Here is a 22841-nt window from a genome sequence, read left to right as displayed (position 1 = left end):
CCTAACTACCTAACTAACTTAGCTGCCTTATGATATCATTATCTGTATTCCTGAATAAGGCTCAATACAGATTTTAACATATTGGATGACTATCTTGTTCTCTCAGATGTAGACTCTTATTTTTTTTTTTTTTTTTATCTATCCATTAACATAGACATGACGCATAAGAAATACGAAAGTAATGGTAGTAGCCTACTGCTCCGTCCATCCATCCTCCAGCTTTTCAGCATCAACCAGCCATCCAAACTTGTCCTCGATCTCGCCCAGCTGGATCCCTTGAAGCGTCTTAATCAACTTATTAAACACTTCTCCTCCCTCACCGGCAGCACCGGCGTCATACTCAAACTTGTCACCCTTCGACTTCATCGTGATACTTCGGATCGGCACCAGTGCCGCAGCCGTTCCAGCAGCCATGACTTCATCAAACGAGCCCAGCTCATCATACTTGACAGCTCTCTTCTCGACCTTGTACCCCAACATGTGCTCTCCAATCTCCTTGACCGAAGCCGCAGTGACACTATCAATCACGTTCTTACTATCAGGAAACACAAGCGTAATCTGTCCATCACGCTTCTTTACCCCGATAAAAGCCGAGGTCGAAAACTCGTCGATTTCAGACCTCGTCTTGCTATCCAGATGAAGCGTGATGCCGTACCCTTGACCTCTAGCTTTGTCCGAATGGCGCAGCACAGGTGCATAATTCCCTCCTAGCTTCGCGCTACCAGTTCCCTCGGGGGCAGATCTGTCAAAGTCCTCGAGCACCAGGGCCTCAACGGCATGAACACCATGGTACACGCCCGTCGGCATCACGAAGACAACAAAGGTATATTCGTCCGGCGGCGTAAGGCCTAGCTGCGCCGAACTACCCAGCAGCAACGGACGGATATACATCGCCGCACGAGTCTCGTTGGGTGGAACAAACTCTGCATTTGCACTCACGGCTCGAACGATGCAGTTGACGAAATGCTCCTTGGGGACGGGGGGTATGGAGACGAACTGCGCTGAGTGATGCAGGCGCGCTGCGTTCCGGTCTGGTCTGAAGATGACGATGCGGCCGTTTGGATGGGATGCTGAGGGAGGGTGGCGGAATGCTTTCATGCCTTCGTATGCTTGCTGGCCGTAGTTGAGGGCCGGTGCCATGCCGTGCAGCTGTAGGAAGGGCGACTTGACGAAACGGGGGGTCGACCATTGGGCGTCGCCGGAGTGAGAGAAGTGGGATTCAACATGGCCGTTTACTTCTCGGACTTTGAAGCCGATGTTCGTCCAGTCTAGAGTAAGTCGGCCGGTCAGTGAGATGTTGCATCTACATATAGATAGATAGGAGGGCAGCGGTTGAGTCATTGGTAGCTTACCGATGGCAGGTGTTGGTGGAGGAGGAAAGTTGGCAGCCATTGCGATGGTCAGGCTAATACGCAGTCAGACAGGTCGATAGGGGGATTGACAGATAATACACGATCGATGAAGAACAGCCGTCAGGAGGACGTCGAAGGTCTGGTCTTTTATATATTGGTGTCGAACCGGGCGGCGAGTTCAGCTGGCCGAGGGAGCGAGGTTCGACCAAAACCGCCGGCCCAGCCTAACTATGACATTGGTGTTACTTGCTTTTTCCGCAGTGCGAACTTCGGCCTGACACGTAGCTAGGGGACACCGGCAGTCGGCCATCGATCGTGAGAGCGAGAGGGCGAGCAGTCTGACGCTGTGAAGATGCAGGAGAATGCTCGCTGAAGAAACGAATTGGCGTGTGGAGAATCTGATAAACGCCCTGCTTATCCCTGTCCCTGTCCCTGTCTCCGGTTAAGCGGAGGAGAGATCTGGCCATGAGTATACAGATCAGGCATAGTGTACGAAGATGCATCCTGCAGGCTGGTAGGAGTAGATAGATATAAGTAATCAAAATCGTGTCTTTGTTCGTTTCTCGTTGAGATATTCAATCCATAGCTACATTGAGAACCAGATCCAATCAAATCAATTCAAACTCGCTTCAAACAGCAACAGCTGCCATGCCTCACCCCTCCTGAACCACTTCTACCGCTCCCCTGGCATTACCGGTAACTAAATCGCTTATACCTGCTTGACACCGTCGTGTTCGGCAGGCTGCTCACGAATGCTGTCCAGGTGGTACAGTTCTGGACACACAGCATGCTTGCGCTGGAAGATGTACCGCTTGATCCACCATGGCAGGACCTTGGTGAGCTGGTACTTCGCATGGGTCCGTGTGGGAACGCCGAAGACATAGTCCAGCTCCTCGAGTGTGCGCTGCTTGGTCTCGTATAGGAATAGGAATATCATGACCAGGGCAATGACGTTTAAGCCAGCGTAGAATCCGAAAGCTCCCGGCGTGGTCAGGGCAAGGTCCAGGCGACGGAAGGTGAGTGCCAGGACGGCGGCCCAGAAGTTATTCGTAGCAACAGCCCAGGCCATGCCAACTTCTCTGTGGGAGAGGGGGAAGACTTCAGCCGAATACGTAAAGGGGACTGGTCCTTCTCCAGGCGAGTAAAAGGCGCCGAAGAGGTATATGAATGTCGCGATAAGGCCGAGGTGTGCGGGGCTGCTTTCGGGGATATAAAAGGACATGCCTGCTGCAAGCAAAGTCCAGAACATATTGGGGAAAGTGAAGAGAAGAAGACCACGACGTCCAAAGGTATCAATAGTCCAGACGGCTGGCCAGGCAAAGACAAAGTTGACGAGACCAAAGCCGAAGGAAGCCAGCAGAGCAGTGATGTTGTTGGCACCCGCTCGCTCGAAGATAGTGGATGAATAGAAGGCAATGATGTTGACTGCATGAGTATGTTAGCATCTCCAAATTAAAATCTATATAGAGGCTAAAAGTAGGGACAAACTTACTACCACACATCTGCTGGGCAATCATAACAACTCCAGAGGCCTGAGTGGCACGACGGACACGAGGGATGGTGAAAAGTTCAATGAATCGGGTGAAGAAGTTGTCCGTCTTGATCAGACCGGTCTCCACCAACAGGGCACGCTCATGCTCAAGCTGGGCATGAATAAAGTACACATCTCGAGCAGCTTGTAGAGGAGTGTTTCTCAACCTTAGCAATGATCGGTATGCCTTGGCAACCTTGCCCTTCTTCAACAGCCAGCGTGGAGATTCAGCGCAGAAGTAGATACCAATCACTAGTGGGACGGCCGGGATGAAGGCGGAGCCCAGCTGCAGTCTCCAGGCGATTCTTCCAGTGTTGACGACAGCCAAATTAGCAATTGTGCCGAGGAAGATGCCGCACGCGGTCCAGACCTGCCAGGACATGACCAGACCTCCTCGCACGTTGGCAGGGGTATTTTCAGCAGAGAAGACGGGTACGGTAACTTCCTTTAGGCCCATGCCTATTCCGAGAAGGATACGGCAGGCAACAAGCTGACCCCAGTTCTGAGTGAGGGCGGATCCGATAGGTGCGAGCAAGGAAAAGACGGCCGCTATGAAGATAGTTCCTCGACGACCGATCAGATCGTTAATGGGATCAGACAGCCAGCCAGCACTAATGGTTACATATTAGCAAAAGACATTGTTTACGAAAATTTAAGGAAGTTGAATGAACTTACAAAAGAGCAATGGAGATATATGGGATGGAGTTGACGAAACCAACGATCCATGCATTCTTCTCACAGATCGCATCGGTAGGGCAGTAGGCTGGGTTGTCGGGAATACCAAACTCGATAGGAAACGAAAGGTTTGCTCCATTTGATCCTGTTCACCATGTTAGCGCATAACTACTTAAAATAATTGGTTATCGTGAGAAACTAGCAAAGAGCACTGACCTGTCTGATCCCATCCCTGGATGGCGGCGGCAATGGAGTTGAGGAAGATCGTATAGTACAGGCCCCAAGGGAGTTTCCAGCGATGCGTGACCTCTTCGCGCAGACAGATACGATCATCTTCGTCCAGCTCAGGCAAAGACTCAAAGTCCCTTGGGTTCTGCGCGACTAGAGCACCCTTTTCGAGCAAGGGGATGATATCCTGCAGGCCATGCTGGTGGGCAAAGTTGCGTACATCCTCGAGCAGCTGGTCCTTGGGCACTTCCGTAAGAGGGTTCTTGATCCTATAGCCACACTTAGTTAACCTGCCGCGGAGAAGAGGGAGAAGATCAGGCCCACGCACTCTCCGGTGACATTGTCTGTAAACTGTTTACTGTCTTTGGCAGTGTTGAAGAGAGAACCCCGTCTCTCAGCCCTGGACAACTGGGTTAGCACTATTATCGCAAAAGCCGGAGCTAAGGAGCTGGAGCCGGGCAGGGGAGCAGTTTGGCGGTCCGTATAGCTGGCCACTCACCCTCCTATTTTATCATCAGCCATGCTGGGCAGCTATTCAAGTCACCTCCAGGCAGTTCTCCGCACACTTGAAGACACAGGACAGATGGAGCGGAAGACGCAAGTAAGAGCTGCCGCGGGACCCCAGGTATAAAGGTGAAGCAGAGTTGCACAGGCAAGCTGAGCCGGGCTGGGGATGCAGGATCCCCCCGGCCCTATATAAATACATGTTTCGTGTCGCCTGTCAACCCACGGTTTGGCGCTGCATGGTGAGGGCTTATAAGCATTCGCCCAAAGCGGAAGTGCCTTAAGTACCGGGTACATCGCTGCACCGGCGGCGTCTGCGGGCATGCGGAGGTATAGGTACAAGAGGGATAACTCTCGCAGCCTTGGCTGGGGCCCTTTGATGCGCCGGCGCGGGCGTGAAAGGACGGAAAGTTGCTTTAGTTGCCTTAGTGGCTTGTTGGTCTCGTCTTGGTCTTTTCTCGTCCTCTTGTCCAGTCTGGGTCTGGTCATGCTCTCGTCGCTCGAGCTTCCCTGCAGGGCAAGGGGGGCAGGGTCAGGGATCAGCTCTGGCATGGTTCGTGTGGACGGGCGAAGCGAAGGTGGGAATGCAAGGTGCCGGCCTGAGATTGAGGCCGTCGTCGAGCTGAAGCTGGCGATGGTTGATCGCGGAGTCGTTGATGTTGTGATGGGAGTCGAGGCTGGGGAGGGTACGTAGTTTTACATGTTCGGTACTGTTACATGACGATACATTGTTACCCCAAATTACAACACCAGATTCTTTGTTACACAAACGAGGCGTGTACGTCATTTACAGGCTTACCCTAGTAATACCGTTACATATTCCCCATAAGTGCTTCTCCTCCCCCTTCTCACCAGGCAGATGGATCCTCCCTTGACATCACAGCACAGCACAGCCGACAGTCGACGTCCTTTCGGCTATAAGAGACATCAAAATACCTCATTCTCGAACATTCCTCGTTAAGGAAATGTCACACGCACACGATAGCTCAGATTAATACCTCAAATAAAGGGCATCTTTACCAACAATGACTAGTACCATGGTTTAAACTCATTCTATGCTTCTTCTAAAGCCCAGAGAATTTGTAAGTTCCTTTGTTACTTGCATCCATCGACACGTTTCATGCCGTGGGTGTTGTTTATAAACTGCCAATAGTCTCATTATTAGCCCGGCTGCAATCAGGTATAACTAGCGACAGGAAGCTGGTGGTCTTGTTCGTTCGCTTGCTTGATGTTATGTGCCTGATTCCCCAGCCAGTCCGTAGCAATAAACAATCAGGGGTAACTAGCTCGGCGTGGAGAAAACGGGGTAGCGTGCTGCGTGGAGCTGTGGGGAGGATGCCATAGCGAGCAGCTGAGCAGGCCAATTAACACGTTGCTGATACTGGAAAATAGCCATTTATATCGCGCATGATGGCGTGACGGGAGACTGGCTGCTTCACTGCCCCATGATATATCATTTTAGACGTTCTCCGGATAGAAAAGAGTTTGCATAATAGCAATGATGGGAATATTCGTCCTCGTGCATCCTTTGAGAATGATAACTAAGGAAGTGAGCTTACATTAGTAGTCAATCCCACAGCAGGTTTGAAGTTCCCATCTAAGCCTTGGCGAAGGGTAGATGTCGCACTTACTGCCAATTGAATAATATCCCTCTAATTCAATCGTTTCCCTAATTATCTGTTTGACAGGTAAATGTCAGTCGTGGGATCAGAGCCCACACGTTATCCCACGAAAAAAGAAAGAAAAAAAAAAGTGAGAGGATGACACCAAGACTGAAGTTCTTGTCAATTTCAGTCAGCCCTTTGTGTCATATAGTAGGTGAAACTGGCTCGGAAGTCAGTGAGAGTATCACCACTACATTCCAGTTAAATATGTCATAAGCATATGTGGAATCCACTCTTGCCATCGCCTTGAGATGCCCTGCTCTTGATAATTACACCCAAGAGTGTGCAAGTTGGATCTTGAGGTATTAACATCTTGAAGGAGAGACAATGTGGGATATTTAGTAGCAGAGTCTTGCAATTCCCACGAGGTTGACGAGCATCCTGGTAAGGTAATATAAATTTCGGGGGACCTGGGAGGCCCTATCTCTTATCATAACTTAGTAAACTGTTGTTTGCAGAGATTATTACAATTTATGGGTGAGGTTTCATCCGCTTCCTTTCTAGTGAACACCTTCACGTAGCTTTCGACCTCCTTAGAGGCCAGCCCTTAGTCCATGAGCTTTTTGTCACGGCAGAAAAGGAAGCTAAGTTTAACGCCAGTATACGATGGACACGGAGGAATGAGACGTACTCGGTTTTTCTTGGGGCCATCCATGTGTCTCCTAGAAAATGTATTGCTCTAGTAGCTCGAGTAATCAGCCCCTTAATGTATCTCTTAAGGGAGTAAGGTCCTGGGAGGAGGAAGCAGGAGCAAAGGACAGGAGAGATCTTTGTGAGATGTCCCCTCGTCCCTCGAGTTGCGCTGCCATTTCCAGTTTGGGGTAACACTCAACTCGCGTGACTTGCAGAGTCGTGTCCACGTGCTAGGTGGGCAAACGCTGACTAGGTATATAAGAAATGCATCACACACATATACCGTAGATAGATGTGGAATAACAAGGGGTATCGTCTTCAGATAAGTATATTATTGCTGATATTTGGATAGAGGAGCCTAGGGCTTTGTCTCGCATGCCTCCCTTAGGAATAGAGCCGGGGGATTGGTTTTAAGAACGCCTGGGTAGCTGTATATACACTGTCCACGGGCCGTACCCACGAGCAGGGGAACTAGATCCAGGATAGGATAACACCACGCAAGAAATAGAGGCGATTACATTGCCAGAAAGTACCTCGACATTGGAATGGGGGCCTTTCTGTCGGTCTGCGTCCATGGCCTCATTTCTTTGGCAGTATTTTCAACGTGACACTCAACACCAAATGTTGGTTCCAGATAGCTTCACCACATATCAACGCTCGCTGCATTGATGTTGCTTACCTTTGCGATTAAACTTCTCTTCTGGACGTCGTTTTAAGCTTCCACCAATTGTGGAGTCGCCTGTCACAGGTACCTAAGCCGAATTAGGAAATTCAGGAACAATAATTTTACGTTCCGATCAGGTGACTGAGGTCCCGCTGTTCCATAGCCGAGGCCCAACGCCTCCAGCGAAGGGAAAACACTCTTGCATGATAATTCTCCCATCTCGTGCGGATAGTCAAATAAACTGAAAACCACGACGCATAGTAACTGGACAACTTTGAATCTATGCTTGAGCTTTACATATACCACTATTGTGCTAGGAAGAGCTCTAACTAACTAGTTACTGGAAAAACAATATTTAATCTTGGAGTCTATCCGCCACGCGATAGATTTGGTCATAGAAACAACGTTCAAATACAATATACCCCCTTAATAATCAATATAGGTTGTTATTATACAATTATTTGCTAGAATATTCTCCTTTGGCGGCTGATACCCGCTATCAGGGACAGTTATATCATCAATGGGGTTTTCCTTAATATATTGTCTTAAACGGAGTACTGGTAGATGCAACGAAAGCAAGGGAATGCTACTCCAAGAAGAAACTGTCCGTGGAATATTAGATTGTATTAGTAACAATATCACAAATGTTTACTTTGAGGGCTTGCCTATGGGCCTATTTTCCTGGCGCTCAATGTTTTGATAGGACAGGCATTCCCAAAGGGCAATAAACCCTAGCGCGTTTTTTCGTGCCTCACCTTTCCTTTCTCTTCTCCACTCTCTTTCTTCTCCTTCTTCTTTCCTTATTTCTCTCCTTATCCGCAATCGAATCAAATTTTGCATACGTATGCTTTGATATATCTCCAAACGCAGGAACAGGCGTTATTTTAATACGTCATACATAGCTCTATTATCCTCGTGGAGTTTCAAGCCATGACCAGGGTAAGGGTTCCCCCTTAAAGTAATGGTGTTTGGATCAAGATGGCTGACGATTGATCAACCTTCGCCCAGTCCGCAAATCGGGGAAGGGGTCCACGCCCACAGTGCGGGTGCCGGCATCATGGACAGCCGACGGGGGTTGCGAGGGGGCGAGGCGTGGCGATGGGGCGTGGCACCCAGCATAGGCCAGTGAAAAGGGAAGGGGAAGAGAAGAAAGAGGAAAAGATAGAGAAGAAGAAAGGGGGGGAAGAGAAGCTGGAGACTACGAGGCAGATGCTCCGTAGCCTTTCCATGGATGCGCAAGCGGCGGAGCTGATCCGTCTCCGAGAGGCGGCAGCTGTCGAAAGAAAGCAACTCCTCTGGAAAGAGGAGAGGATTTCAATCCTTGAGGAGGCTATTGCTGCCAATCTCCGTCGAGAAGGCCCAGCAAAGTCTGCCGATGACCCTGCTCCCGCCGCTGCTGCTGCTCAGCCAACTCTTGCCGCGGAGGTGGAGATGCCTGAGGCCTCAGGTGAAGACTGGGTGATGGAAGGGACTTGAATGTATGTGTATTTACCGCGGGGTGGTTTCGGGGCACATTTTCACTTAACTACAAGCCAAACGCAGGGTCTGTGATATCCTCGTCGACATCTGTGCGTACCCAGCCAGTAATATTGATATAGAGATCGACGAACCCCTGAGGTTTCCCTTGCGTTGTTTCTATTTTAGCGCGCCTCATCCGAGCAGCCGGCGCTTAGATCACGTGCCTGTTTCCTCGGCAACGGCGGCCTGTTGACGCTTAGCCGCTTTCGGAAACGAGCTATCTTTTTGCTTTCGTCGCCGGCTTTAAAGATAAGATCGAGACTAAACGCGCGACATCTTCTGCAGCTGCGACATCACGGCGCTTCGGGCCTCTTCTGGAAGAAACAAATACACGAGAAGATACAGACGGCGGTCAGGAAGAAACACCACATCGAGCGCCCTTCCCAGTGCCTACGCGCTTCATGATGGAAGCTCTCCTCGCTCACTCCTTCGACTATCTCTCCTCCTACGACCAGGGCAAGATCCGCAAGGGTCTCCGACAGGTCGAGGGACTTCTGGCACAGATATGCCTCTCGAGATCAAAGCTGACGGCTGCCGAGAAGAGACGGTCCATGATACCCCTGGATTCAGCTCCGTCGCCGCCAAAGTCAACAAGCGAGCTGAGTGACGATCCAGCCTACCGAGAGTTCTACAAGCTTCAAGATGGCTTTCAATGGAATGGTGTGTCGATCCTGCGTCTTCCCTTTGTTAGTATTTATCGCGTAAGCTAACCTGTGAAACCTCAGTTGCTCTGCGCCTAATATCATGCCTCGAACACCTGCTTGGTCGCGGAAGCAATGGCACAAATGACCTCCTCATCGTGTCTGCGCTCGACCTTATCCAGGGAATCTTGCTCCTCCACCCACCTTCCCGTGCTCTGTTCGCCCGAGAGATATATATGAACATTTTGCTAGACCTCCTTGAGCCAGCGAACTGTCCTGCCATCCAGTCTGCCACTCTGCTGACTCTGGTTACGGCCCTGCTCGACACGCCTACCAACACCCGCACATTCGAGGAGCTTGACGGCCTTCTCACGATAACATCCCTATTCAAGTTGCGATCTACGTCTCGAGAAGTGAAGCTGAAACTTGTTGAGTTCCTATACTTCTATCTCATGCCTGAAACACCACAGCTACCAGTTGTGAATGCCAGCGCGCCTAACACAGCTGCTGGCCTACAGCGCAGCCCAAGCAAACATGGCGGCCCAACGTCACGCAGTGTGGATGCTCCTGGGCGCAGGCGCTCTGCAGCTAGTGCAGACACAAAAACGACCGAAGAGAAACAGAATCTTCTTGGCAGGTATCTGAGTAACGTCGAAGACCTGGTAGAGGACCTCAAGGAGACAGCGCCATTTGGCAGTGCTGTCTTTTAATTGTTTTGTTTTTGTATATATTCTTGCCCTGCTCCTTGTTTGTTTGCTTTTGATTCTTGCAGCTTGGGTATTTAAGACTTTGTTTTTCTTGTCTCTAATTTTCGCGCGCGCGGCGTTAAGGTGAATTGGCCCTTTTTACTCTTTCATTACTTTCTCCAACATAATGACAAAACCCCCCTATTTTCAATGCGCTGTAGATACGTGGACATAAACTGGTCAAATAATGAGTCGACGGGAGCTTTGTGTGTTGCCACCAGCAAAAACCTGGCCGAAAAACCCACTACAGGGCGCAGGTTCGGAGTCCCAGAGAGGGAAGTCATCCATGAGTCAAAGACTCGTATTTCTTGCAACACCAATACCTTCACCAATCCCTGCTGTGCATAAAAGACGAGAAACATCGCTGGTGTAGAGGCCCTTGAGAATCAGCCGGAGCAAACAAACAAAAAGAAGCGGGAGAGCTCAGGTACAGCCTTAAAATCTAGATACCTACTACCAACATGGCACAGAACGAGACTACAACGGCACCCGAGAGGGAGGTCAAATACATCAACACGATTGATGCATACAACCAATGGGCAGAGGTATGCATAGTAGACGCCTGATGACGAATGGTTTTTATACGAATCCGCTGACTGGTTCACAGATATATGATACGGACGGGAACTTCCTCCAGGCACTGGACACATTGGAGATGAAGACCCTACTACCAGCATTTCTGTCACTAAACAAGTCTCCAAGCGAGAAGACGAAGTACGTTGATCTTGGTTGCGGGACAGGTAGAAACACACTACCCCTTGCGCAGTGCGCACCAGAGGCAATGATTGTTGGCCTGGATCCGTCCGCGAAGATGCTTGAGCTGGCGCGCAAACGCACTGCAAGTGCGAGCAATGTTCAGCTAGAGCTGTATGACATTCTGGGACCTACTGGGCCACCTGCAAGTGCGCTGGCAGCAGATGGAGTCATATCAACCCTAGTGGTGGAACATGTACCGATGCAGGACTTTTTCAGAGCCGTGGCAGGCATTCTGAAGCCTGGTGGTGGTTTGCTGCTTACGAACATGCATTCGGAAATGGGCGGCGTCACTCAGGCCGGATTTGTCGATCCACAGACTAAGATGAAGGTTCGTGGGACAAGCTATGCCCATAGTGCAGAACAGGTTGTTGTGGAGGCTGCGAAGTTTGGGTTGGAGCTGGTAGGGGAGATGAAGGAGGTGACGCTGGATGAGGAACTTGCCCCTGTTCTGGGGACTCGGGCGTCGAAGTATATTGGCGTCCGGGTGTGGTTTGGTGGGTGTTTCCAGAGAAAGTGACTAGATTCAAAAAGATAGGAGTAATGATGATGTTGATGGCTGGCTAGTATACATGCGACGAAATGACTCTCTCTCTCTCTATAAAAAAATGATAAACAAAACGATGAATATATGCTACACCCCAACGCCGTTCCTCCCGCGAATGTATTATGCATGTCTTGTCGTTCTAGAAGTATTTGTCTAAGAGTCGTTGGCGGTGTTGTACAAGGTTGGGGTGTTCTTCGAGGTATGATGCCAGCGGGTTGAATTTCCAGCCGAGCGTCTCGTCGAGTATTAGGTGGGTATACGAAAAAACAGCAGCGTCAAACCAGCATGGTGTGGAGCCGTACGTGAAATAGTCGTTGTCTCCGAGTAGGTAAGAGAGCGACTTGAAGGCTTGCTTTGCTTCGGCGAGTATATCGTCTGGGTCAATGTAAGTTTCTTTCCGCTGCAGCTGGTCCTTTGCCGCCTCCTTAAGCTGATATGCGAGAGTCGCGCGCACCAGCGGATTCGTTGTGGAGGGGTTCACGTATGCCTTTTTTGCGATAGACTCAAAATTGGAACTATCCAAGTAGACGGTATAGAGCTATGACGTTTCCCGCGTCAGTTAAAGCTGTCCGGCGTCTTTGTCGCCTCCCCCTGATGGATAGTACATACCCAGGCATCGCGTATATTGCGTTCTAGCAGTGACTTGTAGGTCCTCAAAACCCCACTGATCTTCGCTTCTGTATACTGATGCTTTGCATTTGTGTCTGCCCAATTCTGTAACTTGCTGGGGGCGACACAGCTCGGTTCCGAGTCGCCTCCTGGCCCAGCGGGGAGAAGGAAAGGCAGGGCCCCGTCGGGGGAAGCATGATTATTGGAAGGAACCGTACGGAATTCTATCCCGCGGAACCTGAGATATGCCTGTTCTACCTTGTCAGCAAAATGCAAGTCCGGCAGCCTATCAAACGCAACAGACAGCAGACTGCGGGCGCCAGAAGAAGACGGATTGCTGACCTGCCACATGAGACACTGCGGGTTCACCGATGGCCGTCCATTCCTAGCAGCGTCCGCGCTGGTGAAGATATACAGCCGGTGCTCGCCCGGCCGCTCGTTAGCGCCTACATTGGTGTCGGCGCCTGTGCTGGAGGCAGGACCGGCGGTGCTGGAGCTGCTCGCCGGCGCGGTGTTGGGGGGATAGGTCACCAGCGGGAACTGGTCGAAGAGACGTTTGACAGGCTTGGGGATCGCAGGGAGCCACGACTTGGGTCCCTCCTCCGCCGTCTTCATCGCCGAGTCCGTCTTCGCAGGCATCAATTCGTCTTTGTCTTCCTCGTCGTCTTCGTCTTCGTCGTCGTCGCCGTCGTTGCCGTCGTCGTCGTCTTCCTCGTCGTCGGTTCCAGCGTCTCTCGCCGCCGTCTTCGTCCTTCTATTATTAAAAACAAAAAGCTGTGGCCAATTTTTAATTATAGCCTTCCATTTCGGGCCTAGCGCCGCCGCTCCTCAACTTCTTTTTGACGTCGCCTTTTTTTTCTTCTTCCTCTCGATCGTTTTATTAGAAGCAAAGACGAGGACGGCGAGGTCGGCTGGCCAGCTAGCTGTGCGTATGGACTGTATGAGTGTATGATATTTCTTTTACGTCGAGGGTTGACTCCGTTGGAGAGTGAACCTGTTGCTCTCGTTTGCAGTGGCGCTATCATTCGCTAGTTATCACTCCCGCCATCCCTGCCCGCCGTCACATATTTCTTCCCCCCCCCGGCCCTGTGCCCGCGCCTCACGCAGGCATCCTGCTAGTCGACCAGTGGTTAGGGAGCAAGGAAACGAGCAAGCGAGGGAGAGAGCGACGAGTCCAGATCGCTCTTAAACCAGCTGTCCCGCCAGTCGACGAGAGAGAAAGGGAAAAGCAAAGGAAGAACAAGAGAGAGATTCTTGAACTCGCTTTCCTATCCGCCCTGGCGATCTGTGGCGCTTGAGGGATCCGTTGTTCTGTTAAGAAGGCCTGCCGGCACCCGCAGCCAGCTGGAGGAAGCCTGAGGATACGAAACGCGATCATGCCTCTGGACGAGGAGGGAGCCAAGTGGTCATGGTTAGATTCCTCTCTATTCCGTACAATTATAATAAAACCGACTATTCAAACGGTTTAATAATTATTTGTTATAACACACCAGCTGACCGAACATAACACTACAGCGAACCATGCATACGCGGACACCGCTCGTCAAAATGCCAGCACTTCGACAGACTCATGATGAAAGTGCCCAAGGCAGGTCGTCCGCTCCAGAAATGCCCCCATCCAAAGGGTACCTGCAGCTGCCAGAAACTCTATGCATTCATGGTTAGAATACCAAAAGGTAAGCATATTAATAGTATCAGTTTCATCTAGATACCTTCTCACTGATATCCTCATTAACCGCAGTACTAACATGTCTTGTCAGGTTCTACTTGTCTCTGCCGGCCGCTGTACAAAGTGCCCATGGCTCCTGGTGAAGCGGGGCAGCAGCAGCAGCAACAACAACAACAGCAGCAGCAACAACAGCAACAAAAAACTCAGCAGCAACCAAACTTCTCTGGCAGCCCAACGTCAGTGGGGGCATCGACAACTGGTGTAACATCTGCACCGGTTACCCCTGCAACCCCTTCGGCGAGTGCAAACCGCATTCAGAAACGTTCCAGACGCCAGAATAGCATCCAGGCCTCCGCCGATAGCGTATCTAGGGGGCTAGGTATGCTGACTTCACCGGTTCAAGTCAAGAATGAGACCTCTACGCCGGGAAACCCTAATGCGGATGATTCGATAGCGGTAGCGAATGAAAAGCCAGACTCCGGCCTATATCAGAAGACAGAAAGCCCGGACACGTCAACTACCGTAACACATACGCCACAGAATGGCGGATGCTGTGGCCCCAAACGCTCGTCAAATGCCTCCTTTTCGGCCAACGTTATGGATAACATACAGAAAGCTCCTGGTTACAAGCTAGCCTCTTCGTCAATTGATACTCCTTTACAGTCTCATCCGATCCAACACAATCTACTTCACAAATCACTTTCAACTCCTCCTATATCAGAATCTAACCCTTCTCCCGCTCCTTTCCTCCTCAACTCTTTAGAAAGCGAATATCCACACTATCCTCCGACCGCTCACTCCGTTCCTCCAACGTCATTTAACCCTGAATCAGCAAAAAACCACCACTTCAATTCATTTGACCAATTCGGGCCAGCTGACAGCTTACCGCCTGGGCTTCACACTAGTTTTGGCCCTGCTAGTTCTCAGGTTGGGTGCAAAGGCCATAACTGTGGCTGTGGAGACGGATGTCAGTGTCTTGGTTGTGCATCTCATCCTTACAATGACACCACACGACATTATATCCAAGAAATGGGTTACATGATGGCGTCCGGATATGGTGATCAGGGGCCGGAGGGAAATGACGATGTCCACTCACCACCTTATAGTGCATGTCTTCCTCCTGAGTCTCATACACTAGCGGCTGTTGGACAGAACCACCTTCCCCAAGGTTACGTCCATTCTGCACAGTTCCAGCCACAACTTTTGGGGTATGGTGACAACAGCAACAATAACACTTCAATACCGGCGACAATGCCTCAACACGCTAGTGACGGTGAACTGATGATGAGTCCTGCTGCTTACTACACAGTGGAATACCCTATTAGTATGCTTGATCCTTGCACGAATCTCACTGGGACCTGCCACTGCGGCATAAATTGTGCCTGCGTTGGCTGTTTAACTCATCATGGCCACAACGGCATTTCAGCCGAATCCTCCCCGCCTCCAGACATACCACAAGTGAGCGATTCAGGCGGAAACACCCAGCAGGCTGCCTCTTTATTCTCAATGCAGACTCAAACGCCTCCCCTCTCGCAGATGCAGATGCAAACAGACGCGCAGGCGCATCTACACCCACAAGTTTCGGCTTCAAGTGGATATAATCCTCATTATCCTGGCCATACTCCATTAGAATCTCCTCCTGCTTAAAAATGGCCGGACACGAACATAGACCATGCAATTTCCTCTTAATTCATGTATTTATTTTTATGCTTTATACCCTGAGTAGATAGAGCTATGGCTATACTTTTCCCCTCTCCTCCCCTTGGTGACACTTTAAGCAGGATTATGTGAAAAATGCACCACAGATATTTATTAAACAAAGGAAGAACCGCATAGAGGAGACCACTGTTTAAGTTGAATCACCCTATATCCTCTTTCTAAAAAACACTGATAAAACTGGGAGAAAAATGCCATATTGTACAGGCCCGCAACATTTTGAAAGGATCAATTGAGCTAGGTATACAGAGCCGAACACCGTTGTGTATATCCAGCGTAGAGAAAAGGTCAAGTAAGGCCGGGTGTAGAGAAGGGTAGATTCATATGGTATATTCTCTCTTTGCTGTTTCTATTTCCTGGCCTCGTCACTTTAGCCGCACAGTTGTTCCTCTGTGATCATCTACGATGACCTTGGAAATCGGAGATTCTGAGACCATGGCTGATCGCCTCGTCGGAAAGAAGCTGTATGAAACACAGGTCAGTAACCTCTCTTCAACAAAATACCAACAGCCCATCAAAGCATATCCCACATCCGAACGGAACGAACGGAAGAGTGCCTTGGAGATGCATACCATCAGCTTCTTCCCAGGCTCGACCAGCGCCGAAGCCCAATCCTACCCATGCAGGCCATGCTCGTCGCTTGAACAGCAGAATCGAAAATATAACACCAAACCCAAGACCAACGGAGGATCGAATAAGGAGGGAGGAGATTGCGCGGTCCCACTAAAAAGTCCAATTCAACGTATCGGTCAGCCATATCCTTCTTCCACGATCCAAAATCTATGGTTCTTCTTCCTTTCTTGCCATGTTGGACTATGGATCTTCCCAGGGCCCGAAGAGCGTACCTTTTCGTTAAGTAGAGTCTCGCTGACAGGTTTGCTGGCACGAGGCACAGGCACAGACTGGGTAGATTCGGCGGAATCAGCCATCTTGACAAAAACCTATGGAAGTTTTGTGAGCAAATAGAACCAATTGACAACTATATGGCATCTTACTTACGGCGTTTTGTGTCTGGAAGAGAGTCGTTCGTGTGTTTGTTCCTACTGTTCGATCGGACTTGCTTGATTTCGGGAAATGCGCTGGGCAGCGAAGATCGGAGCCGGATGATCTTATCTCCGGATATAAAAAAAATTCGGGAGGTAGTGGACCTGTTCCGGCTCAAAGTGCCTTTTGATATTAGGAAGATATGAATTCTGGAAAGAAGAACGATAGCATGCAGCCGCCTTTTAAAGGTGATTGAAGTAACTTAAGATGGGATCAGAGCCAGAGGTATGCCAATTTGTTATATAGCTCTTTGCTCTCCCTTTTGTAGAGTGAAATGTACTAATATTAGCTTGCCAGCTCCCTGCCTATCAAGCATTGCTTGCCCTGGAAAAGGGGACTTCAGGGTCTCCGATCGAGCAGTTGACGGAGGCTGCAAGGGTTGTTGGGGTTGATTTTGAGGACTACAACTTGGATCTCTTTGCCGACGATGGCGAACTTCCGTCAATTACTCCCGCCCACTCCGCACCTAAGGAAGAATGGGTTTTGCGATGGCTGCTGAAGAAGTTGAAAGGCCCTACAGATATATCGACTGAATACCGGAATAATGGCCGATCTTGGATACTATTGCGCATCCTCTTTATGCGGATTCCTATTAGGAGCCTGGCGTTCACACTGAGCGAAAACGATTTCCTTGGCCTCCTACGGGATTCCTTAGTGGGATTGGATTCTTCGAGCGGCCATGCAAGCCCTTACGATCAGGTGGAATACAATTCAAAGGCTGGGTCGCCATTGAAACGGAAGCCGGACTCTGATTCTTCTAAGCAAAGTCGGAAGCGTACGCGGACAGATGAGCCTATCGCGAACACAAAACCCGAGGAAGAGAGCTCCCATTACGATACTTTCCTTGCGATTATCGAATCAGTTAACGCTCTTATAAAGCTTACGGAACAAATTCCGCAATCCAAAGATGTGCTGAAGGCTCAGCTCAAGCTGGTCTTGCGTGGGAGTGCTGAGACAAGCGCTATCATCATTGGGAGGGCATGCAATTATGCTCAGTCTACTCTTAATCGCGTGAATGCTGTCGCTGCTACATCTTTTCCACACCGACTTCATACATCTCTCATATCGGTGTTAGAGATATGGACTCTCCGATCAGACCATCATGAGAACGGTTCGACCGCGTCTAGCAATGTATGTTCATTTTCTTCACATTTTAACATATGATATATCGGAGATTAACATTGGCTGCAGGACATTTTTGTCTCCCATGCATTGGTTGGCGCTCTAGGGCTGATTAGAATTGCACGTCAATTTTCGAACGACCTAGAACTTGTCAATGGCCTAGAGCGACTGGTAGCCCTCCACGTTGTTCTCAGCTTTCGCGAGGTTTTCTTCTCTTCAGCCGCAGCCGATACCAAAAATGAGAGTAGTTCAAAGAGTGCTCAGCGGCTTAGCCATGAATTCGACACCAAATTAAGCCCTGTTCTGTCTGGTGCTGACGCGATCATTCTCCCGACGCTCTTTGACATCTCCATTCGTTCTATGCCAAGAAATAATTTTCGACGACAGGTTCATGAAACACCTTGGCTAGAATCATTCCTCATTCTGCTTGTGTCGCAGGCCGGCTATCCATTGGAGGAGGATCGGGAAATGAGGGATGTCACTCTGCTACAAGAATTCCTGGATGTAGCCATCCATAGAAAGCTAAAGCTCTCTTTAATTACCCTCGTCCAGATTGCAAGCAAATTTTCCGGCCTCTCAGGAACTCAGGATGGAATTGAATGGAGCTTGATAGCCCGAATATTACGGCTCGATGTGGACGTGTTTCTATTGAACTCCGGCGTTGAGCAGTCTGTCGCCTTGCTAAATTCGTTGCTTGCTGGAATAACAGCTTTTCCTCTACAAAATGAACTTGCTTCAGGGGATTTACATGATTTAATCAAACATGAAATCATCATTCCGCTTGCTCGGGGGTTTTTCAATGCCCGAGATGGTCCTGCTTTCATCAAACTATGGGCTGAGCAGATTGCCGAGTCAGAGTCATCCCGGCATTTGACAAAAAAACAAGATTTAATCTCAATCTGGGAGAGTGATGATGTGGTCAAAGCTTGTGGACAGTGTTTGGCATCTTCAGATACTCAGCTTGATGAACAAATTGGAGATCTTCTTAAGAGAATTTGCCTAATAAAACTTTCTGGGGATAATTTGCCTGGCGCATATTCCTCTCTTGTTGTCCTTGACTCTCTCCTGATGTCTCCAATAAAAAGTGGGCTCGATGCCATTTCAATTAGCCGTTACGAGCAAATATTGGAAGAGCTATCAAATACTTTCTCCTCTACCCGTACGGAAGTCTGTTGGAAATGGAGAATATGGCGGTGTTTACAAAATTCCGTTTCTCGATACCCGGCTTGCTCAGAATTAATCCAGTTTGATGTGAGGCACTCTTTGGTTCCTCTAGCTTTACGCAAGATAGAATTCTTTGCCCAGAATCCTAAGGTTGTTCCAACTCAGGATTGTTTGGAAACCTTTTGGTCTTACAATTTTGTTCTTAGTCTTGGAAGCAGAGCATCGGGTACCGATTTTAACGACTACGTTGATAAATCTACCCACAATACATTATCAAGTTTCAAGGATCTTTTAAAGAGCAGCTTTGCAACTTGGAATGGTCAAGCGGGGGACCTCTCAACCCCTGTTGCTATTGTTATTGCCTGCATTACCGCCTTACTCGGTAACATCCAAAACTTGGCCTCTCTGACTTCCGACACACGTCAACTTCTATTCACTAACTTACTCGTATCACTGGAGAACGAACCCACTTCTACCGCAAGCATTCAACTCTCGCAGATCTGGAAAGATTTTCTCTGCTTTGGGTCTGGTATGGAATTGACCGCCATTGTGGATGACCTGGTAAAGGTAGCCTACGATAGACTTACAAATCAAAGGAACCCGTCTAGGGTATTGATTAGCAGTCTTCTATATATTCCCACCCGTCTAGTATCCCGCTCGCAGCGCGGTTTGATCATTGATACCCTGCATTCCTTCCTCCTTAGTGGTGAAATTGGACTAGAGATGAAAGTGGATATTTTACTGCTTATGACCAGGCTAGTAGAGAGTGCAAGATCATCTGCCCAAATATTAGACGACCCGGATAAAATCTGGGAGATTTCTCGTTCAATTAGTATGGACGGTGGGTGTGATACCCAGTTGCTATTTGACACATTCACAAAATTATATGAAGCTATCACCGTGCGGTTCGAAGCAGCACCTCAGGATTCAGTTACAAAGTTTTTGAATACTGCTTATTCGAGAACAACTGAAAACCTGCCAATCCGGAGTTATCAAACCATGGAATACCCTCTCTTTATACTTTCTCTATCTCATTTGCACAAACGTGAACATCAACTCGGCGAAAAACGGTTCCAGACCATCTGCACTCTGAGGCACAAAGTGTTCAATGACCTTATTTCAGGCCTGCATACGTTGACAAAATCCATGAAGAAGACATACGAGGGTACTGACACGGCCAGTTTGATTGGAATTTTGTGCGCTCTAGACAACTTCCAGGATCTTCGGCGTGAAAGCAAAGATTCGCGGAAGAAACTACGCAAACTTGAGGAATACACGTCCAAATACAATTTGCCAATGTCTGTGAGAAAGCAATTGAAATTATTAAGCTTGGCCTCGAAGGCACCGAGTGCTGATTTTGAATCACGACTACATGACTGCATGACCTTATTTCCGTTCGGGCAGCTACATGGAAAGGACCAACGTTCCCTCATCCACAGGATACAGGCTCAAATATCGGAGATGGAGGAAGATGTTGTGGTGAAAATGATCCATAATATGTGTGAAGCAGATCTATCGGGTGAGGAAAATGGCTACCGACTCTTATTGCTAGGGATTTCTGTCATTAGAATGAGCCCTGTCCAAGATAGGGATTCTACGGCTTCGACTGAAATCTCAACAGCTTTCACCAAGGTTTCTACGGCATTAGCTCACAATGGTTCCATTGAGTCTTTCTGTCTAGCAGCAGAAGCCCTGGACATCATCTTACGGACACAATCTAGGTCTGTCACTCAATGGAACATAGACAACCTTTTGGCGAATATTTGCCTCATTGTGTCCCCTTCTGGCCCGCCAATTGACGCAAAATTTGCGGGTACTATTCATACCAGGCTCTGCAAACTACTCGGCACCTTGTTCACCCTATATCGGCAAAAGCTTAGCGGCCGATTCCACCTGGTTCTTCCGGTCATGCAAGCACTTTTAAGATGCTTATTCACGTACAACCAGAAGTCATCAAACTCATCTGGTGCGGTTTTAGCTCGCCCACCCTGGATTGAGGGCAGCCATCATATGGAACCTAGGCATGGGACACAGTTTTCCCGCCTTCTTAGTTCTCTTTGCGACCCAACTGTTTCCTCGGTGCAACGACCTGGAGGTGTGGGACATTCTAAGCAAGCATTGAACGATAATACAAAGAAAGTGAAAAGTCTGGCAGGCCAGTATCTGCAGTATCTCGTCATGGAATACACATCATGCCAATTGAAGGGGCATATTCCCCCTGAAATGAAAGCAGCATTGATGCCAGGGATGTATGTGATTCTGGACGTCATGTCGCAAAGTACGATGCGTGCGATGAACGCAGGGATGGATTCTTCTAGCCGTGCGGTGTTTAAGACCCTCTACGACGATTATATTCGATTTGGAAAGTGGGACCATAATTAAAAGTCTTGTATTTAACTTGCTACAGCGTTCTAGCATTGGGAGGCATTGTTGTGTCAGGCACTTTACAGTTATTAGAATTACGAACTGGATTGTAAAATGTATATATTTAGCAAAAAGAATACCACTGATCATTCACAAGGCAGATCGCAGCCTTATATTCCTAGTGTTATTATCTATGGCACGGCATTTCCGACCTGTATTTGTACGGGCTATTGAAGCTTGTCTTCAAACTTGTCAATTAAGGAGTACAGTCTCTCCTTTTCCCGAGGCCCACCAAAAATACTATCAACCCCTTTCCTGCAGATGTTAAGTAATGCGGACTGGTCAAGGTTGAAGTTTGTGGCTGCTAGTAGGTACTCGTCGGAGACTGGGCTACAGAAGAAACCGACATCATCAGTCTGCAATGTTCTCATGTCAGCAACCTTTTACACACTAGAGGTATGTAGATAATTCCAAACTTACGCAGAGGATAATTGGGCAGTCCTTGTGTCTCCAATAGCCAAAATGATGATCCGGGTAATCTCCTGTGATTAGCTTCGCGTGCACATTACACGATAGACAGAGTTCAAGTCCTATTTTGCGACGAGAAATTTCTTCCTTTATATCATCCGGTACATTGATGACATGACCAAGTCTATCAGGCTGGAAGGAAAGTAGCGTGGTGAGTTCCTTGGGTGAAGATGAGAACTCTACCTCTGCAAAGTGCAAAGTAACACCTAAGCCATTTTGTTTTGCTTTTGAAAATGCACCTTTAAAGATGGATACATCACCCTTCGAGGGGTTGCCGCCAAGCTCAACACCAACGACCCCGCGGTCTTTGAATTTGATAGCAAGATCAACAAGAATCTCCGCTTCAGCGGCTGACTTTGTGCGGTCGATAGATAGGATGAGGTAGGTCGACATAGCCTCGTTCTTAAAATCATCTATAACATCAAGCACTGTGGAGACATATAGCTCCTTTGAGATTCCCTGTTCTTGAATTTCCCGGGGTGTAGTTCTCAGTTCAAGGTATTTTACACCGTCGCCCTGGAAGTCTTGAAGAACGCGCTTTGTAGAATATCGGATACTCTCTAAGTCACTACAAAGTAAGTAGATCAGATTGGAAAAGACCTGAAAAAACCTAGTATTTCCTTGTTAGTATATATATATACATACGTTAAAGAAATGCTAGGGATGAGGAAGGGAAGTACCCAAGGTCGAAAAAAAAAATATCAAATGAAATAGTACATGTTGCATATTAAAAGAGTAGTACCTACGTCTTCAGGGAATAGTCCACTTTTCCTGGGGGCATGGCTATCATTGGATCGGGGACCTGCAGCTTGGGGTCATGCTCCCTCTTTCGCAGCCATATCTCACGGAGGCATTCCCGGCTTATACTTCCGCTCAGATGGGCATGAAGCTAACTCATTTTTGTTTCAAATAGACATTAGCCAACAGCCAGTTGACAATGGCTTAGCTTGCAGCCAAGGTACCAACCTCTATTTTCGGAAGAGCCTTCGTAAATGCAGGAGTAACCGCCACAGAATTATCCATTTCCTAGAGCAGCCCACAGGATTGATATACCCGGCCCTTTCATGCCCTCGGCCTAGGTGAGGAGTAGTTAGTTAAGCCCGGTGGGGTGACGTGAAATGAAAGTTTTTTTATGCGGGCCGTACTCCGTAAGCTTAAACCTTATTCGG

General features: G+C 48.8%; 10 protein-coding genes across 10 annotated transcripts; 6 read left to right on the top strand and 4 right to left on the bottom strand.

Annotated features, from left to right (window-relative positions):
• Window positions 1–192: 192 nt before the first annotated feature.
• Window positions 193–1392, bottom strand: ARB_01483 (uncharacterized protein; the record flags this gene model as incomplete). Its single annotated transcript, XM_003012177.1, has 1 exon — window positions 193–1392. The coding sequence occupies one exon, from the start codon at window positions 1390–1392 to the stop codon at window positions 193–195; it is 1200 nt and encodes a 399-aa protein (XP_003012223.1).
• Window positions 1393–2061: 669 nt separating this feature from the next.
• Window positions 2062–4308, bottom strand: ARB_01482 (MFS monosaccharide transporter, putative; the record flags this gene model as incomplete). The annotated part of the gene is made up of 6 exons (XM_003012176.1): window positions 2062–2777; window positions 2845–3494; window positions 3559–3703; window positions 3775–4055; window positions 4115–4186; window positions 4286–4308. 6 exons carry the CDS (start codon window positions 4306–4308, stop codon window positions 2062–2064), a joined length of 1887 nt encoding a protein of 628 aa, XP_003012222.1.
• A 4041-nt stretch (window positions 4309–8349) lies between these two features.
• ARB_01481 (uncharacterized protein) lies at window positions 8350–8727 on the top strand (the record flags this gene model as incomplete). The annotated part of the gene is made up of 1 exon (XM_003012175.1): window positions 8350–8727. The coding sequence occupies one exon, from the start codon at window positions 8350–8352 to the stop codon at window positions 8725–8727; it is 378 nt and encodes a 125-aa protein (XP_003012221.1).
• A 446-nt stretch (window positions 8728–9173) lies between these two features.
• ARB_01480 (uncharacterized protein) lies at window positions 9174–10120 on the top strand (the record flags this gene model as incomplete). Its single annotated transcript, XM_003012174.1, has 2 exons — window positions 9174–9429; window positions 9495–10120. 2 exons carry the CDS (start codon window positions 9174–9176, stop codon window positions 10118–10120), a joined length of 882 nt encoding a protein of 293 aa, XP_003012220.1.
• Window positions 10121–10617: 497 nt separating this feature from the next.
• ARB_01479 (methyltransferase, putative) lies at window positions 10618–11429 on the top strand (the record flags this gene model as incomplete). The annotated part of the gene is made up of 2 exons (XM_003012173.1): window positions 10618–10701; window positions 10764–11429. The coding sequence occupies 2 exons, from the start codon at window positions 10618–10620 to the stop codon at window positions 11427–11429; spliced, it is 750 nt and encodes a 249-aa protein (XP_003012219.1).
• Window positions 11430–11595: 166 nt separating this feature from the next.
• Window positions 11596–13090, bottom strand: ARB_01478 (mitochondrial outer membrane protein (Sam35), putative; the record flags this gene model as incomplete). Its single annotated transcript, XM_003012172.1, has 3 exons — window positions 11596–11994; window positions 12066–12877; window positions 13030–13090. The coding sequence occupies 3 exons, from the start codon at window positions 13088–13090 to the stop codon at window positions 11596–11598; spliced, it is 1272 nt and encodes a 423-aa protein (XP_003012218.1).
• A 548-nt stretch (window positions 13091–13638) lies between these two features.
• ARB_01477 (copper-activated transcription factor GRISEA, putative) lies at window positions 13639–15381 on the top strand (the record flags this gene model as incomplete). The annotated part of the gene is made up of 2 exons (XM_003012171.1): window positions 13639–13741; window positions 13859–15381. The coding sequence occupies 2 exons, from the start codon at window positions 13639–13641 to the stop codon at window positions 15379–15381; spliced, it is 1626 nt and encodes a 541-aa protein (XP_003012217.1).
• A 474-nt stretch (window positions 15382–15855) lies between these two features.
• Window positions 15856–16416, top strand: ARB_01476 (uncharacterized protein; the record flags this gene model as incomplete). The annotated part of the gene is made up of 1 exon (XM_003012170.1): window positions 15856–16416. The coding sequence occupies one exon, from the start codon at window positions 15856–15858 to the stop codon at window positions 16414–16416; it is 561 nt and encodes a 186-aa protein (XP_003012216.1).
• Window positions 16417–16701: 285 nt separating this feature from the next.
• Window positions 16702–21162, top strand: ARB_01475 (uncharacterized protein; the record flags this gene model as incomplete). The annotated part of the gene is made up of 3 exons (XM_003012169.1): window positions 16702–16719; window positions 16792–17625; window positions 17686–21162. 3 exons carry the CDS (start codon window positions 16702–16704, stop codon window positions 21160–21162), a joined length of 4329 nt encoding a protein of 1442 aa, XP_003012215.1.
• A 209-nt stretch (window positions 21163–21371) lies between these two features.
• ARB_01474 (uncharacterized protein) lies at window positions 21372–22453 on the bottom strand (the record flags this gene model as incomplete). The annotated part of the gene is made up of 3 exons (XM_003012168.1): window positions 21372–21584; window positions 21625–22240; window positions 22419–22453. The coding sequence occupies 3 exons, from the start codon at window positions 22451–22453 to the stop codon at window positions 21372–21374; spliced, it is 864 nt and encodes a 287-aa protein (XP_003012214.1).
• Between the last annotated feature and the right edge of the window lie 388 nt (window positions 22454–22841).

Source organism: Trichophyton benhamiae (genome assembly GCF_000151125.1).
Source record: "Trichophyton benhamiae CBS 112371 chromosome Unknown contig00178.8, whole genome shotgun sequence".
Lineage (NCBI taxonomy): Eukaryota > Fungi > Ascomycota > Eurotiomycetes > Onygenales > Arthrodermataceae > Trichophyton > Trichophyton benhamiae.
This window is presented reverse-complemented; position numbering and strand designations above follow the sequence as displayed.